Genomic DNA, 15,628 nt, shown 5'->3' on the forward strand with positions numbered 1-15,628 from the left:
GCGATACAACCTGCCTTTGGCTTGTCGCAGCATTGAATCGTGCAGGATGAAGTTCTTTTTCCGTAATCTTTTTCTTTATGTGCTCTGAGGTATATTTGTTAATGGATCAAAAATAGTGTGTGCCTTATTAGAAATTACAATCACAAATAGAAACCCCAGTAAAAATCCAGTGCCCCCCACTAAAACTACCCTAGCGCTGATTTTGCTTTGTGACTGTGTTATTTCATTTTGACAGCCGCTGGTAGACGGATGTCAAAAAACGTCCTGCTTGCACTGTATTTTTACCTTCTTGATTAACTTAATAGTATTAAAGCAATTCAAACTTTGAAATACAGTACACTTTCTGCATGGTTTCTGATAATAAAACTTTCAGATAACTTAGTACAGGGTGTCCTCGGGTTACAACATCTCGACATACGACGTTTCGAGTTTACAACGCTCACCCCCGGAAAAAAGTAAAAAAATGAGTGTTTTGGCTTACGGCGTTAGCGTCGTACTTACAGACTACATGGGCAAACTAGTTTGGTTGAGCGTAGCAGAAGAATACGCAGTAAGGCAGCGTATGAGTGAGGGAGTTGGTGAACTAGTTTGGTTGAGCGCGGCACAAGTGTTCTGTTTGTGTGACTCTGTGGCCCTTATCATGGCTCCTACACGAAAGTCAGAGTCTTCAGATGGTAGTGCTTCGAAGAAGAGGAAAGCCATCTCGATGGAAGTGAAATTAGACATTGTAAAGAGATTAGAAGGAATAAAGGTAAGAAATTTTTTTACACTCACTTTTTGTCATTCTTTCTGTTACTACAGTACAATGTACAGTACAGTATATTTATGTCCTTTTCCTTTTTCTGTGGCTTAGTTGTGTTTTTGTGTTCTAGATTATGATTTTGCAAATGGGTTAGGATAGGTAAGTGACTTAGGCTAAGGCAGTGGTTCTCAAACTGTGGGGCGGGCCCCCCTAGGGGGACGTGAAGTAACAAAAAGGGGGACGCGAAGAGGTGAAAAAAAGAAAACAAGAATCAAAAACATGAAAAATACATCTATTGAAACCTAAACAAATTTACGTAAACTACATTCTGATACTAGAAAAATAAATATAGAGTTAGATAAATGTCGATAAAAGTTAAGTAGGTATGATAAAATATGCATCTATGATATATCAATAATTAAAAAAGAACAAATTGGTATTAGTGGGCTCCTTTCCAAAAAATGTTAGTGGGGCGCGACTAAAACTGTTATGAAAACTCAGGTCGCAAATACGCTGAGAAACGCTGGGCTAGGGTGTGTTTCGACTTACACCAAAATTCGGGTTACATCACTGTTGTAGGAACGGAACTGTGTCGTAACCCCAGGACCCCCTGTATCTGGAACTCTGATTCAGTGCAAGTAGGCAGGCTAAGCATTGAAATGACAACTTTTATATAGATTTTTATTTTTATGTGTCTTTTTGTTGGTGCTGCATTCATTATTTGTCACTATTCTGAGAAGACATACGAATGAGAATTTCAGTGTAATGTGTTTACATAACAATAAACTTGAATGTGATTGTTTCCAATGTAGCAAGACATCACAACATGTCTTTTATCACTCAAAGGAATGCCTAAAAGATTGTGCATTTTAGGCTGTAATTTTACAGATTAATTGTTAATAATAATTCTTTGCATTCATATAGCGCTTTTCTCCCTACTCAAAGCGCTCAGCAATTGCAGGTTAAGGGCCTTCCTTGCTCAAGGGCCCAACAGAGCAGAGTCTCTTCTGGCAATCACGGGATTCGAACTGACAACCTTCCGATTGCCAGTGCAGATCCCTAAGCCTCCGAGCCACCACTCTGTGTTAGTGCAGCATATGGGTGGTAAATGAAATGTAGATTTAAGGGTAAAAACATAACAAATGTGAGTGATAATTGGCTTAATGGGATAATGGATTTTAAATGCATAAAGGGTGATGAAAAAGGTGCAAATACGTAAATTAAGTCCCTTAGGAACTTACAAATAAAATATACATGTTATGTGTTTATAATTAAGATAACCTTTGTCTGAGAAAAGCAAATCGCCGCTGGAACGTTTATTATTCCTATACTCACATTAAGAACTTTATGTTAAATTAAGCCATTGTAGTAATGGCAATGTACTTATTTTTCAGGCTAACTTCAAGAATAAGGATTTGCTCTACATTAACAATGCAGGTAGAAGTTAAGAAACTGAAAATGCTCAGAACTTGTTCCAGATCATGTTCAACATTTACTGACACCTCTCTGAACTTTGAGAAACAGGCAGTGTTTGCATTTGGGAAAATTACTGTCCACCTTCTACCTGTTTTCTGGTTGTTTTTTGTATTTATGAACATTTAAGATGGTATTCAATGCTTGTTGTATGGATAACTTATGTATTATATATATATCCAAAGTCCAGCTGTAGCATAAATCCTGCTTTCTCAAAAAGTCAACATTCTGTTGTTTGCCATCTGTCGTTCCATGCCTGCCTTTACAATGTGATCTCTGAGGCAGAGAGGATAGTGCAGTGGCATGAGAAACGGGGAAAGGGGGGTGTTAAGGGTACGAGTGTGAAAGGATGGAGGTGCTCACTTGGTTGTCTGCAGGAAGCCGAGGCATGGAAGCAGCTCTCCCGTGCCCTTCCATAGGAAGATAGTGCTCACTGTCGGAGTAACCATCCCGCCCCATCTCTCTCATCTCTACCGACTGCAAAACAGAGGAAGAGGAAGTGTCACTGGATGGGTGTGGTCCTAGAGGAGGATTGCTATAGAAAGAACCTGAATTAAACACAGGTCAATGTGCACTCCAGGCATGAAAAGAGTGCCACCTCCCAACTTCAGTATTGTTCAAATATGTTGTAAGCAGATGACTTCTACAGAGCAAAAAGGGATAATGTTTAATTATCAACCAAAAAGGGTAAATATAAAGAACAGTTCAGCTATGACCTCTAAGCCATTTTTATTCTATACTACTAGTATACTATAGCATATTATAGTACACTTATGAAATCACTCCAGATGATTGATATAGCTATCATCTGACATCACTGAATCAACAGAAATAATAGTCTAAAATGATTTTATGTGTACATTACAGTCAGAATCAAATACAGTTGTACTTGAAAGTTTGTGAACCCTTTAGAATTTTCTATATTTCTGCATAAATTTGACCTAAAACATCATCAGATTTTCACTCAAGTCCTAAAAGTAGATAAAGAGAAACCAGTTAAACAAATGAGACAAAAATATTATACTTGGTCATTTGTTTATTAAGGAAAATGATCGAATATGACATATTTGTATGTGTGAACCTCTAGGATTAGCAGTTAGTTTGAAGGTGAAATTCGAGTCTGGTGTTTTCAATCAATGGGATGGCAGTCAGGTGTGAGTGGGCACCCTGTGTTATTTAAAGAACAGGATCTATCAAAGTCTACTCTTCACAACACATGTTTGTGGAAGTGTATCATGGCACAAACAAAGGAGATTTCTGAGGATCTCTGAAAAAGAGTTGCTGATGCTCATCAGGCTGGAAAAGGTCACAAAACCATCTGTAAAGAGTTTGGACTCCACCAATCCACAGTCAGACAGATTGTGTACAAATGGAGGAAATTCAAGACCACTGTTACCCTCCCCAGGAGTGGTCGACCAACAAAGATCTCTCCAAGAGCAAGGCGTGTAATAGTCGGCGAGGTCACAAAGGACCCCAGGGTAACTTCTAAGCAACTGAAGGCCTCTCTCATGTTCATGTTCATGAGTCCACCATCAGAAGAACACTCAAAAACAATGGTGTGCATGGCAGGGTTGCAAGGAGAAAGCCACTGCTCTCCAAAAAAAACATTGCTGCTCGTCTGCAGTTTGCTAAAGATCACGTGGACAAACCAGAAGGCTATTAGAAGAATGTTTTGTGGACGGATGAGACCAAAATAGAACTTTTTGGTTTAAATGAAAAGCGTTATGTTTGGAGAAAGGAAAACACTGCATTCCAGCATAAGAACCTTATCCCATCTGTGAAACATTTTGGTGGTGGTATCATGGTTTGGGCCTGTTTTGCTGCATCTAGGCCAGGACGGCTTGTCTTCATTGATGGAACAATGAATTCTGAATTATATCCGAGAATTCTAAAGGAAAATGTCAGGACATCTGTCCATGAACTGAATTTCAAGAGAAGGTGGGTCATGCAGCAAGACAACGACCCTAAGCACACAAGTCGTTCTACCAAAGAATGGTTAAAGAAGAATAAAGTTCATGTTTTTGGAATGGCCAAGTCAAAGTCCTGACCTTAATCCAATCGAAATGTTGTGGAAGGACCTGAAGGTGAGCAGTTAATGTGAGGAAACCCAACAACATCCCAGAGTTGAAGCTGTTCTGTACGGAGGAATGGGCGAAAATTCCTCCAAGCCGGTGTGCAGGACTGATCAACAGTTACCGGAAACGTTTAGTTGCAGTTATTAGTGCAAAGGGGAGTCACACCAGATACTGAAAGCAAAGGTTCACATACTTTTCCCACGCAAAAATATGTAATATTCGATAATTTTTCCTTAATAAATAAATGACCAAGTATAATATTTTTGTCTCATTTGTTTAACTGGTTTCTCTTTATCTACTTTTAGGACTTGAGTGAAAATCTGATGATGTTTTAGGTCATATTTATGCAGAAATATAGAAAATTCTAAAGCGTTCACAAACTTTCAAGCACAGCTGTACAGTTATTGTTGTGCCTCAAAAGAAACACTTTGAAGGCCTCTCTGTGCGGGTCCTAGGTTATTGGATCCCCCAAAAAAGAAACTGAGAGAGCATGCCACAGAGTAAAATGATCATCCTGTCCATACTGAATAGAACCCATATTTACAGTATCTAAAACATGAAGCCATACAACGAAAGCATCTACTTCATTTCTTTTTTTCACACAAGTAGAAGCATCTCAGGTGATTTTTACAATAGATTGCTTTGATTCTTGTAGCTGGACTTACCTTCTTGGTGATCCTGAATCTGATTCCTTCAGCACCAGTTGTGTGCCAACTTATACAAGCAGTTATGTGTGATCTTTACAATTCATAAAATCCATACAATCCATATGCGGCATTGAGTTTACAGGAACATGTGGATAATGGAAAACCGAGACAAAACTGGTTAATGGCTCATGGAAATTATGGCTATGAAGTGCATCTCTGTGGTTCTAACCCAAGGGAGGCACACAGTGAATGAGGTGAGAATTAACTTCTCCAAGTGATTGGAATGGCACAGCATGACGTCATGAGCTGAAGGGAGTGTGGATAATCTATTGCATAAACTGATTATCCCTAACATGTTGCCACACGAAAGAGTTTATCAATAGTACTTTAAAAGGAAGTGACTTATTCTTTCTTCATGGGTGTAGCAGACAACACACAGTGAAAATCAAGAAGAGTAGGGCGTTACTTTAGTAAGTGATGTGGCCACCCTCTCTCTTTTGAAATATTGTCCTTTGTTTCACCATACTTTTAAAATAAAGTTAATTAATAATCAAACACATCTATGTAACTGAGATCACAAAATCATCTGAAGAAGACAGGCATAAACAGGGTGTATAGGGTGCAGTTAGAGCTTATCAGAGTAGGACAACGTCAGGGCACACATCACATAGCATGACTTTAGTGTTCATTTTCTTTACAATCAGTGGCAGTAGCGGGTCATTGGATATGTCACACAACAATGTCAAAAATATTATTACAAGTAATTTCCTGTAAGGGCATACTGTCTTATCTTTGGCCAAAAAGGTTGCTCGTCACATTTTCAGAGGTTTCATGGTCTGACAAAAGTTTTCTCTGCAATAAACAAGTGTAATGCAGTTAGCTCCACTCTCTGCAGACTTCTTAGGTGTTTGTGTTTGCGGCTGTCCCAATTCCTAGTTCGGCAATTTTAAAGCTCTACCTGTGGGTTGTGCCGAGTGTCCTGCATATCGTCTGGGTGTCCTCTTTCAGAGCTCCAGCTTCCTGCTTCCTGGAACATTTCCTGTGCTCTGGCAGTCACCCAGGACTGGCTTCCTGTCATCTCTCTGTCCTGTAAGCTTCATGGCAGAAGATCAGAAAGCGTTACAATCTCAATAAAATGACAAAGCTACACATCACTTCTTATCTTTCACAGTTAGATCTCGTCATGCAGGAAACACCACAGTTTGCAACCAAAAGATGTGAGAAGACACAGGTACCTGCTGCATTACCAAATACACCACCATGTTTTTTAAATAAAATCAAAACTTGATCCTCATGCTTAAAATGAAAATAGGATTATTGTGCTGTACTATTTTCATCAGAACATCTTGCAAATGAGATGATTAATTTCATGTTGTCATATTACAAAAGCTAAATTAGGCATAACTGCCTCAGTTTTAGGGCAAGCATTGGTGAGGGGTATTTTAGGTGTACAACTTTAACTGCAACCAGTCTATCAATTATTGGCAAATTGGCACTTGTAAATGAACTCAAGGCTTTATTAACCTTGCTTACTTGCTTATGTATTTTAAAGAACCTGATAATGTGAGGGACGTTCAAAAAGTTCTGACGTCACATGTGATGAAGACCATGGAGCGGCTGCTGCTTCACCACCTGAGGCTACAGGTCCACCACGCCCTCGACCCTCAGCAGTTCACACACCAGGAGAAGGTGGGAGCGGAGGATGCCATCATCTACATGCTACACTGATCCCTCTCCCACTTGGACAGAGGCAGTGGTGCAGTAAGAATTATGTTTCTGGACTTCTCTAGCGCCTTCAACACCATCCAACCTCTGCTCCTCAGGGATAAGCTGACAGAGATGGGAGTAGATTCATACCTGGTGACATGGATCGTGGACTATCTTACAGACAGACCTCAGTATGTGTGTCTCGGGAACTGCAGGTCTGACATTGTGGTCAGCAGCACAGGAGTGCCACAGGGGACTGTACTTTCTCTGGTCCTGTTCAGCCAACATACATTGGACTTCCAATACAACTCAGAGTCCTGCCACGTGCAAAAGTTTGCTGACGACACTGCTATCATGGGCTGCATTGGGAGTGGGCAGGAAGAGGAGTATAGGAACCTAATCAAGGATTTTGTTAAATGGTGCGACTCAAACCACCTACAACTGAACACCAGCAAAACCAAGGAGCTGGTGGTGGATTTTAGGAGGACCAGGCCCCTCATGGACCCTGTGATCATCAGAGGTGACTGTGTGCAGAGGGTGCAGACCTATAAATATCTGGGAGTGCAGCTGGATGATAAACTGGACTAGACTGCCAATACTGATGCTCTGTGTAAGAAAGGACAGAGCCGACTATACTTCCTTAGAAGACTGGCGTCCTTCAACATCTGCAATAAGATGCTGCAGGTGTTCTATCAGACGGTTGTGGCGAGCGCCCTCTGCTATGCGGTGGTGTGCTGGGGAAGCAGCATAAAGAAGAGGGACGCCTCACGCCTGGACAGACTGGTGAGGAAGGCAGGCTCTGTTGTAGGCATGGAGCTGGACAGTCTGACATCCGTGGCAGAGCGACGGGCGCTGAGCAGACTCCTGTCAATTATGGAGAATCCACTGCATCCACTAAACAGGATCATCTCCAGACAGAGGAGCAGCTTCAGCGACAGACTGCTGTCACCGTCCTGCTCCACTGACAAACTGAGGAGATCGTTCCTCCACCACACTATGAGACTCTTCAATTCCACCCAGGGGGGGTAAACGTTAACATTATACAAAGTTACTGTCTGTTATACCTGCATTGTTATCACTCTCTTTAATTTAATATTGTTATTTGTATCAGTATGCTGCTGCTGGAGTATGTGAATTTCCCATTGGGATTAATAAAGTATCTATCTATCTATCTATCTATCTATCTATCTATCTATCTATCTATCTATCTATCTATCTATCTATCTATCTATCTATCTATCTATCTATCTATCTATAAGTTTCCGTACTTTTTTAACTCTATTTATTAAGAATTTCAAAAACAAATGACATCACTTTTCTACATAGTCACCTTCCTTTTTGATGCAGTTTTCCCAGCGGCGTACCAACCTTTTAATGCCTTCACAGTTTCCAACGAAAATATAATAGTGTGGAAACTTTTTGAACGTCCCTCGTTTATATGCTTTTTACAAAATATTTTCTCACAAATATTGTGGCCTTCAAGACACAATGGTTTAAATGATTAAAACTGGAGAAATAAGTCATTTGAAGTTCAACTCATAATAAATAACTCATCAGCAGCACCTTCGTAATGGGCAGTCAATGATGAGCAATGGACTAACCCCATTTAACAAGGGTTTTGCTGTTTCGTGGATCCTAAGAAATTTGCAATCTCAGTAAGGGATATACTTGACTTGTAGGTTGGGTGATTATGTTTTAATGAATTCACTGTCAGGGAAACTCAAAAATTACACGGTAAGAATGGAACTAAAAATTGTGATTTTTTTTTCACATGAAGAAAACTACTGAAAAAATAGATTAACTGGATGTTGTACAGAAACTAGTTATAAAATAGATCTTGTTAACCATAATAATTGCATGCAAAAAAAAATAACATTTAAGCAATTTATTTTTTTCATTCACGATTTTTGTTTTTTTTTTATATATGTGCACACATCCTTTTGTAGTGTTTATGTAAGGCATGCTTTTGTATTAAAACAGTGAGTTTACAAAATTGGAAAGAAAGCCACTACATAAGTTTATGCTGCATCAAGACAAACAACATGAGCGCTGTCACACACGTGTGCATGGGAGGCAGCTAAAGGGCTTGAGTGATGTGGGATGTGGCAGAGGGCACCGACTCTTTTTAATGACCCAGGAGGTCATTAAAGGCCTGTCAGTACTACAAAGAAATAATTATAGTGTTAAATTAAAGACTTAAAGTTATATATGAAAGCAATGTAAATAGTTACTTTAATACTTTAAGTAAAAGTATTCAATTTTGTACTCTGGCACTTTTGCTGTGTATGTACACAAATCAGTTATTCTGAATGAAGAGGAGCTTTACATTTACTTAGTTGTGTATGTTTAAGAAGCTGCACTGGAAATTCGTTAGCAATTCCCTCACCTTTTATGACAATTTATCTATTTATTGAACTGATGGAGTTTATCAGTCATACAGAGAGCTCTTTAATATTTTTCAAGGAAGGAGACACACTGCAGGCTGTGTAACAGTTGCACACACATAGAGAAGGGCTGTTGGGGTCCCTGTGGCTCATGGCCATAAGACTAGTATTTTATAGACTGTTGTCACACTCGTGCGTGTGGAAGGCAGCTAAAGGGCTTGACTGAGTTCCGACTCAGACCGGGATGTGGCAGAGGGCACTGACTCTTTTTCTCCCTTTCCTGCAGACCATTCATGGGAGATTCCACCTGGCCCTCTTGACGTCACTTCCGGGACCGAGCCTATGGATGAAGACCTTGCCGGCTCTGGCCCCTGTGATGTCACGTCCGCGCTTGAGCCTATGGTTGAAGACCCTTATGAGCCCGACCCCTTCGACCTCACTTCCTGTCACCCCCTTTAAAAACCTCCACCCTTTCCCTATTCCCTCAGTTCTGTTTTGGACTCGGTTTTGTGGACATCAGTGCTATCCAGCCAGGAAACCAAATATACGGGTGGCTGTCCCAAATCTTGCTATGGCTCTTTGTGGAGTTTGTGACAGCACACTTAAGTGGGGATTAAATTATGGCTATGAAGTCTGTATTACGTATAAACATCTACTGTACTCTGTATGCATAACAGTACTACTACATTACTACTATATTCTCATCTTGGGGATTCTGCTATATCATTATCAAAATTGGTCACTTTCTGTTGAGAAAAGTATTTCCAAAAATAATATATAAACAACATTTACTAAGCCCTGCTTAAAGGTGTTGGTATAAGACTGTGTTCCCCTTGTGCCTCAGCCAAAGAGCTGATGAAGGAAGAGGTATTACCCAGTTTGCTTATTCCCTTCATGATCTGAGATACTTCTTTTAGGCCACCATTTTATTAAATATCAAGGATCCCCCATTTTTATGTGATTTGTCTGGAAAGTTCCCAAAACAGTCTTTGATGAGCATTAACAAGTACAGGGCTATTCAAAATGAAAGAGCAGATTTCAAAAATTTATTTCAAACAAACTGTATAAGACAAACACATTCGGCACATCACGGGCAAGCACTGAACTTGGAATTCCTCAAGTGACGGTATGGCGCGTTCTTAGACAGCCTCTGCATATGAAACCTTACAAGTTGCAATTAATGACGAGCATAAATAAAGGTTTGAATTTTGCACTGCAATTCTGGAGGATATGGAAGAGGATAATTTTCCCAAACGACTAATTTTTTTCAGATGAATCAACTTTCCATCTCTCTGGTCAGGTTAATTACCACAGTGTTAGAATATGAGGGTATGAAAATCCTTGCAAAATCGTCGAACATGAGAGAAACTCATCGAAGGTAAATGTGTTTTGTGTCATTTCTGCAAGCAAAGTTTATGGACCTTTCTTTTTTTGTGGAGCACACTGACTGGATTTTCATACCTAGACATGCTACAAAACTGGTTGTTTCCCCAACTTTTAGAATATTTGAATGACTTCTTTTTCATGCAAGATGATGTCCCACCTCATTTCCACTTGGTGGGCCGGCATTACCTGAACGACACCATTCCAGGACGATGGATTGGAAGAGGTGGACAACAAGATCTTGCTCATCGTTTATGGCCTCCCAGGTCTCCAGACCTTAACCCCTGTGATTTTTCTCTATGGGGGTACGTTAAAGAAAGAGTGTCTGTTCCACCTATGGCTGGTAATCTTCAAGATTTGCGACATCGATTTGAGGAAGCTGTAAATTTAGTAACTAGGGACCAGTTGACTCACGTGGGGCAAGAAATGGTGTACCATTTTGATGTTTGCCACACTACACATGGTGCTCGTGTTGAGTGCATGCCACCTCATGGACCACAGAACCAAACTTTGAACTTTCCTCTATCCAGTGATGTGCGGAATGTGTTTCTGTCTTATACAGTTTATTTGAAATAAATTTTTAAAATCTGGTCTTTCATTTAAAATATTCGTGTATAATTGAAAGAGTGTCAAGAATAATTTGTGACAGACGGGTATAAGCAAGAGTGAAAGGGAAGGTCTACAGGACGGTAGTGAGACCAGCTATGTTATATGGGTTGGAGACGGTGGCAATGACCAAAAAGCAGGAGACAGAGCTGGAGGTGGCAGAGTTAAAGATGTGTCGAGGATGGACAGGATTAGAAATGAGGACATTAGAGGATCAGCTCAAGTTGGACGGTTGGGAGACAAAGTCAGAGAGGCGAGATTGCGTTGGTTTGGACATGTGCAGACGAGAGATGCTGGGTATATTGAGAGAAGGGTGCTAAGGATAGAGCTGCCAGGGAAGAGGAGAAGAGGAAGGCCTAAGAGAAGGTTTATGGATGTGGTGAGAGAGGACATGCAGGTGATGGTGTGACAGAACAAGATGACGAGGACAGAAATATATGGAAGAAGATGATCCGCTGTGGCGACCCCTAACGGGAGCAGCTGAAAGAAGAAGAAGAAGAATGAAGAAATGCTTAAGCAGATAGCTGGTTCACAGTTATTTGTACCAGATTTAAATTATTTAACTGTAATTTCATCATGGCAGCTCTGGCGTAATGACTGAGAAAGGCCTAGCTTCTGTAAAGTACACATAATACTTTATAAGTATTACGTTTTTTAAACATATATCTGTATGTATGCAGCAATCCATAGAAATTTGATAAAATGTACAGCAGCCAGCAATTTCACACTGTATACTGTACTCTTGTTGTAAATGGAGAAAAAGTCACACGCTAGCCACATCAAAAGTGTTTTGTTCTCATGTCACAGCCTCTGGTTGGCCCTTCTTTTGTGTGTATTTGAGTTACCATAATAAATGGCACGCTGTGTCAAGACACTCGGTAGGGCAGTGAGAGCAATCAAACAGTATAAGGACTATCTTCTTACTCACACCACCTTTATTAAAGCTTCAACATATATTTTAACCAATCAAAATTGGTATTGAGTGTTTTGTTGGGTATCAAATATTAAGTATTGGTTTCTTGACTATACAGTGGAACCTCGGGTCATGAACGTCTCGGAACATGTACAAATCGGGTTATGACCAAAAAGTTTGCCAAACTTTTGCATCTGTTCACAACCACACACTCAGGTGACGAACAAGCCAGTTTCCCTTCCGGTTCATACGCGCCAATGATTTCCGCACATGTTCAGTCTCTCCCTGTGCATTTGCTGTGAACTCTTTGTGCTCTACAGTATTTTGTTTCCCTTCCGGTTCGTACTCGCCGGTTCGTGTTCAGTCTCTCCCTGTACAGTACATTGTTCTTGGTCAGACGTGCATCGCGCAGAGGGACTTTACCTTAAAACCATAATCTCTTCTCCACCCAGTTCCTCACTTCCTTCATGCCAGAACTTGACTCATGCAAGGTTAGTTTTCTTGGTTGCTTATGGTTAGTTTTTGTATAAATTACGGATTTTTCAAATGTTAATTTTTTTCCCTGTGCTTAAAACTCATTAAAAAAAAGTGTTTACAGCGAGCGGTTCGTAACATTGTAGCGTGAACTCTTGTAATGTTAGTTTTCTCTGTTCAAGGTTTTCTCAGTGTTATTCAATGTTTTTACATTTAGTTTACTTTTACGCTGTGCATTCTATGGTATAATTAACTATTTTTGTGCTTAAAAATCCATCCATCCATTATCCAACCCGCTATATCCTAACTACAGGGTCACGGGGGTTTGCTGGAGCCAATCCCAGCCAACACAGGGCACAAGGCAGGAAACAAACCTCGGACAGGACGCCAGCCGTGCTTAAAAATCTTTAAAAAATATATATTTACATACAGCTCGTATAGTCTGGAACGGATTAATTGTATTTACATACAGTCCTATGGGGAAAATTACTTCGGGTCACAACCAAATTGGGTTACGACCAGAGTTTTGGAACAATTTCCGGTCGTGACCCGAGGTTCCACTGTACATGTTAAATTCTGTGTATGTTGTATTTTTGTGGCTTTTGTTGGTATTGCATTACTATCAATATTCAGAGACGTCATGCTGATAAGAATGTTACTGTATTTGTGTATAAGACCAGAAGCTTGAACATAAGCCATATTTATTATAGAAGTCAAAGCTCCAGGTAACTTTAACATCATTTATTTTTTAAATTTCAGTTCTGCAAAGCCTAAGTAAGAACCAATTTCAGTGACATTCAAAAATTTTCTGATGTTTATTTCCGTTGATTTCAGGTGAAGTTTATAGTTTTATTTTTATATAAAAAATCCATTTTTAATGTTGCATAACCCTTTAACTATGTAAAGTTTTACCACGCTTGCTTGTACTTTTTTTTTGTTTTTATAAAATGACAGGGAATAAGGCAGTTGTGCATCAGGATGACTTTGATTTGATTTTCTAAGACTCTTTTCATTGTATTGTTAACACAATATACTGCGTTTCACAACACAGAAAGAGGGCAGCTCAATTTACAGCAAGTATCTTACTGAGATTAGAATATTCCTTATAGGTGAAGATCACAGTGAGTGGTCAAATGGTAATGTTATTAAAACATGCTACACTAAAGAATAAAATATAGACCTTTGTTAGTTAGTGTTTGGTCACAAAAATTTAAAAGAGATATTCAGATTCAAGTGAATATGGGAAAAGGTTAAAAAATACAACTTGGTAAGGTGGCCTATACAATCACAAATTAGTCATTAAGTTAATGACTGGTTGCAATGAAAGTTAGTAGGAGTCAGTGATGCTGAAAATGACAACTTAACCCTTGCTTATCAAATTGAGGATCACAAAAAGCATATATTCATTTTATTAACACTCAAGCCTTTGCTGGTATAAACTTAAATCACACACAACACCACCCTTCAAAAGTACTAAGCAATGGTAAGTATGAGACTGGAAAATATTTTTACTAACTGGTGCACATTTTAAGATGGGGCTTACAAAAAAAGGTGGTATACATAATTTTATGAAAAATCAGCACAATACAACATCTTTCACCAGCCTATTACCAGCATTCCAAGAACATATCCTAACATAAAAGCAAGTAAATGAGAGAAAATAAAAACAGGTTACTCACATATTCCCTCCGGGGTCCTGCTGAATATCAGGTAGGCCAATCGTTCCCTGCCCACCATCCTGTGTTGGGGAAGGGGGCTCCATGCGCTGAAACATTAATGGCGTTCGATTCTGTGTGAGATACAACATGGCCTAGAGCTTGTATCAGACAGACTTATGGGAATGGAGATACAACATCCAGAGTGCAATGGGGCTCCACCGGCAGCAGGAGACAGCAAGGATAAGAGCAGCCAGGGTGGCATTGAGGGTATCTGTTAGCATCTTGTTGTGAACTCTCAGCACATTGCTGTCTGAAGGATGCCGATGTTTCATGCCAACAATTCATTTACCTCCAGCCTTCTGCTAAATCAGTAAATGAATACCGGTAACCAGTTGGATGCAAATGTGAGGTCTGGACTATGCCCTGAAGAAAGTTTTGCTCCAATAAGGCGCAGATCATTCTGCACAGGTATTGCTCTTTAAAAATGCATCTGCTATGAAATATCCGTATTACACTTTGATATTCCATACTGTATTCCTGTATTTTCAGGAAGAATGTTTACTTTAGACTTAAAAACACTACCTCACTGGTAAAAGTCAGTCATTTTTAAACCCACTTATTCCAATTTGGGGTATATTGAACATGACTTTTATAAATACAGCAGAGAGCACTTGCTTCCATACTGCTGCAAATGGAGAAGTTGCACATGAATTTCTTGTTCAGGGACAAAAAGTATGGATTTAACAGAAAGCCTTGTGCTTTACACTTCAAACACTAGGTGGCCTCATCGCAAACTAAGTAACCTCCATGAACTCTAGAGCAGTGGTTTTCAAATAGTAGATCCCAGATCAAATTTAGTTTGCGTGGATTTTATGTGTGTGAACGTAGCATCAGTTTCATACGCATAGATCTTGGAGTGTAGTGTATTATTGAAGAAGGCAGTAATAAGGGTTATAGACCAAGAGTACGAGTTTCACCAGGTATTAACTCTTAGTTTGCTAATAGAGCGACTACTCAGAACAAACAAGTAAACTGCATGTGCATTGAATTGTTGAGTTTAGCTCAGTTATGTTTGGCTTGTTTTTTTACATTATTTGCCTGAGGGGCTGTTTCATCCCCTGAACAACCAGTTGAAAGACGGAAAATCGTTTGATTTGCTTTAATCACTAAAATGTTTTAGCACTTTCAGCAGCTCTAACTACCTCTAACTATATGGTCTCCCAGTTTTCCTCACTCACTCCTTTATTTTGTATAGTGTTTTTTTTTTGGCAGAGAACACAATAATATTATTTAAAGCAACAAAATAACCTGTGGTGTGGCATTGGAGCCCTTTAACTCCTGATTTGTACCCACAGAAAATGGCGTGAGTATCAGAATTTATTTTTATATTAGCTTTTCCTGGGTATATTACGCTTTAGGTAAACTATATTGCTTTGCTGCTGTATCCCTTTTCTATGACTGACATATATAAAGTTAACTACTATGATAAAGTATTCCATTCTTTAGAAAGACTAGGGGTCTCTGCCCCCTGCTCGCCCACCCCCCGGGTTTGGTTTACCGGATATA

The 15,628-nt window shown here is 39.6% G+C and overlaps 1 protein-coding gene across 1 annotated transcript in view; it reads right to left on the bottom strand.

Moving 5' to 3' along the window:
- Window positions 1–15,628, bottom strand: part of LOC114667235 (voltage-dependent P/Q-type calcium channel subunit alpha-1A-like) — a 476,759-nt gene that overhangs the window by 26,651 nt on the left and 434,480 nt on the right. The window contains exons 43-45 of the mRNA XM_051920739.1: window positions 14,084–14,193; window positions 5,896–6,031; window positions 2,579–2,692 (exon numbers count right to left, since the gene is read on the bottom strand). Of these exons, the coding sequence (XP_051776699.1) occupies window positions 2,579–2,692; window positions 5,896–6,031; window positions 14,084–14,193 (360 nt within the window). The remainder of the gene's footprint in view (window positions 1–2,578; window positions 2,693–5,895; window positions 6,032–14,083; window positions 14,194–15,628) is intronic.

Source organism: Erpetoichthys calabaricus, chromosome 17, assembly GCF_900747795.2.
Source record: "Erpetoichthys calabaricus chromosome 17, fErpCal1.3, whole genome shotgun sequence".
Taxonomy (NCBI): domain Eukaryota; kingdom Metazoa; phylum Chordata; class Cladistia; order Polypteriformes; family Polypteridae; genus Erpetoichthys; species Erpetoichthys calabaricus.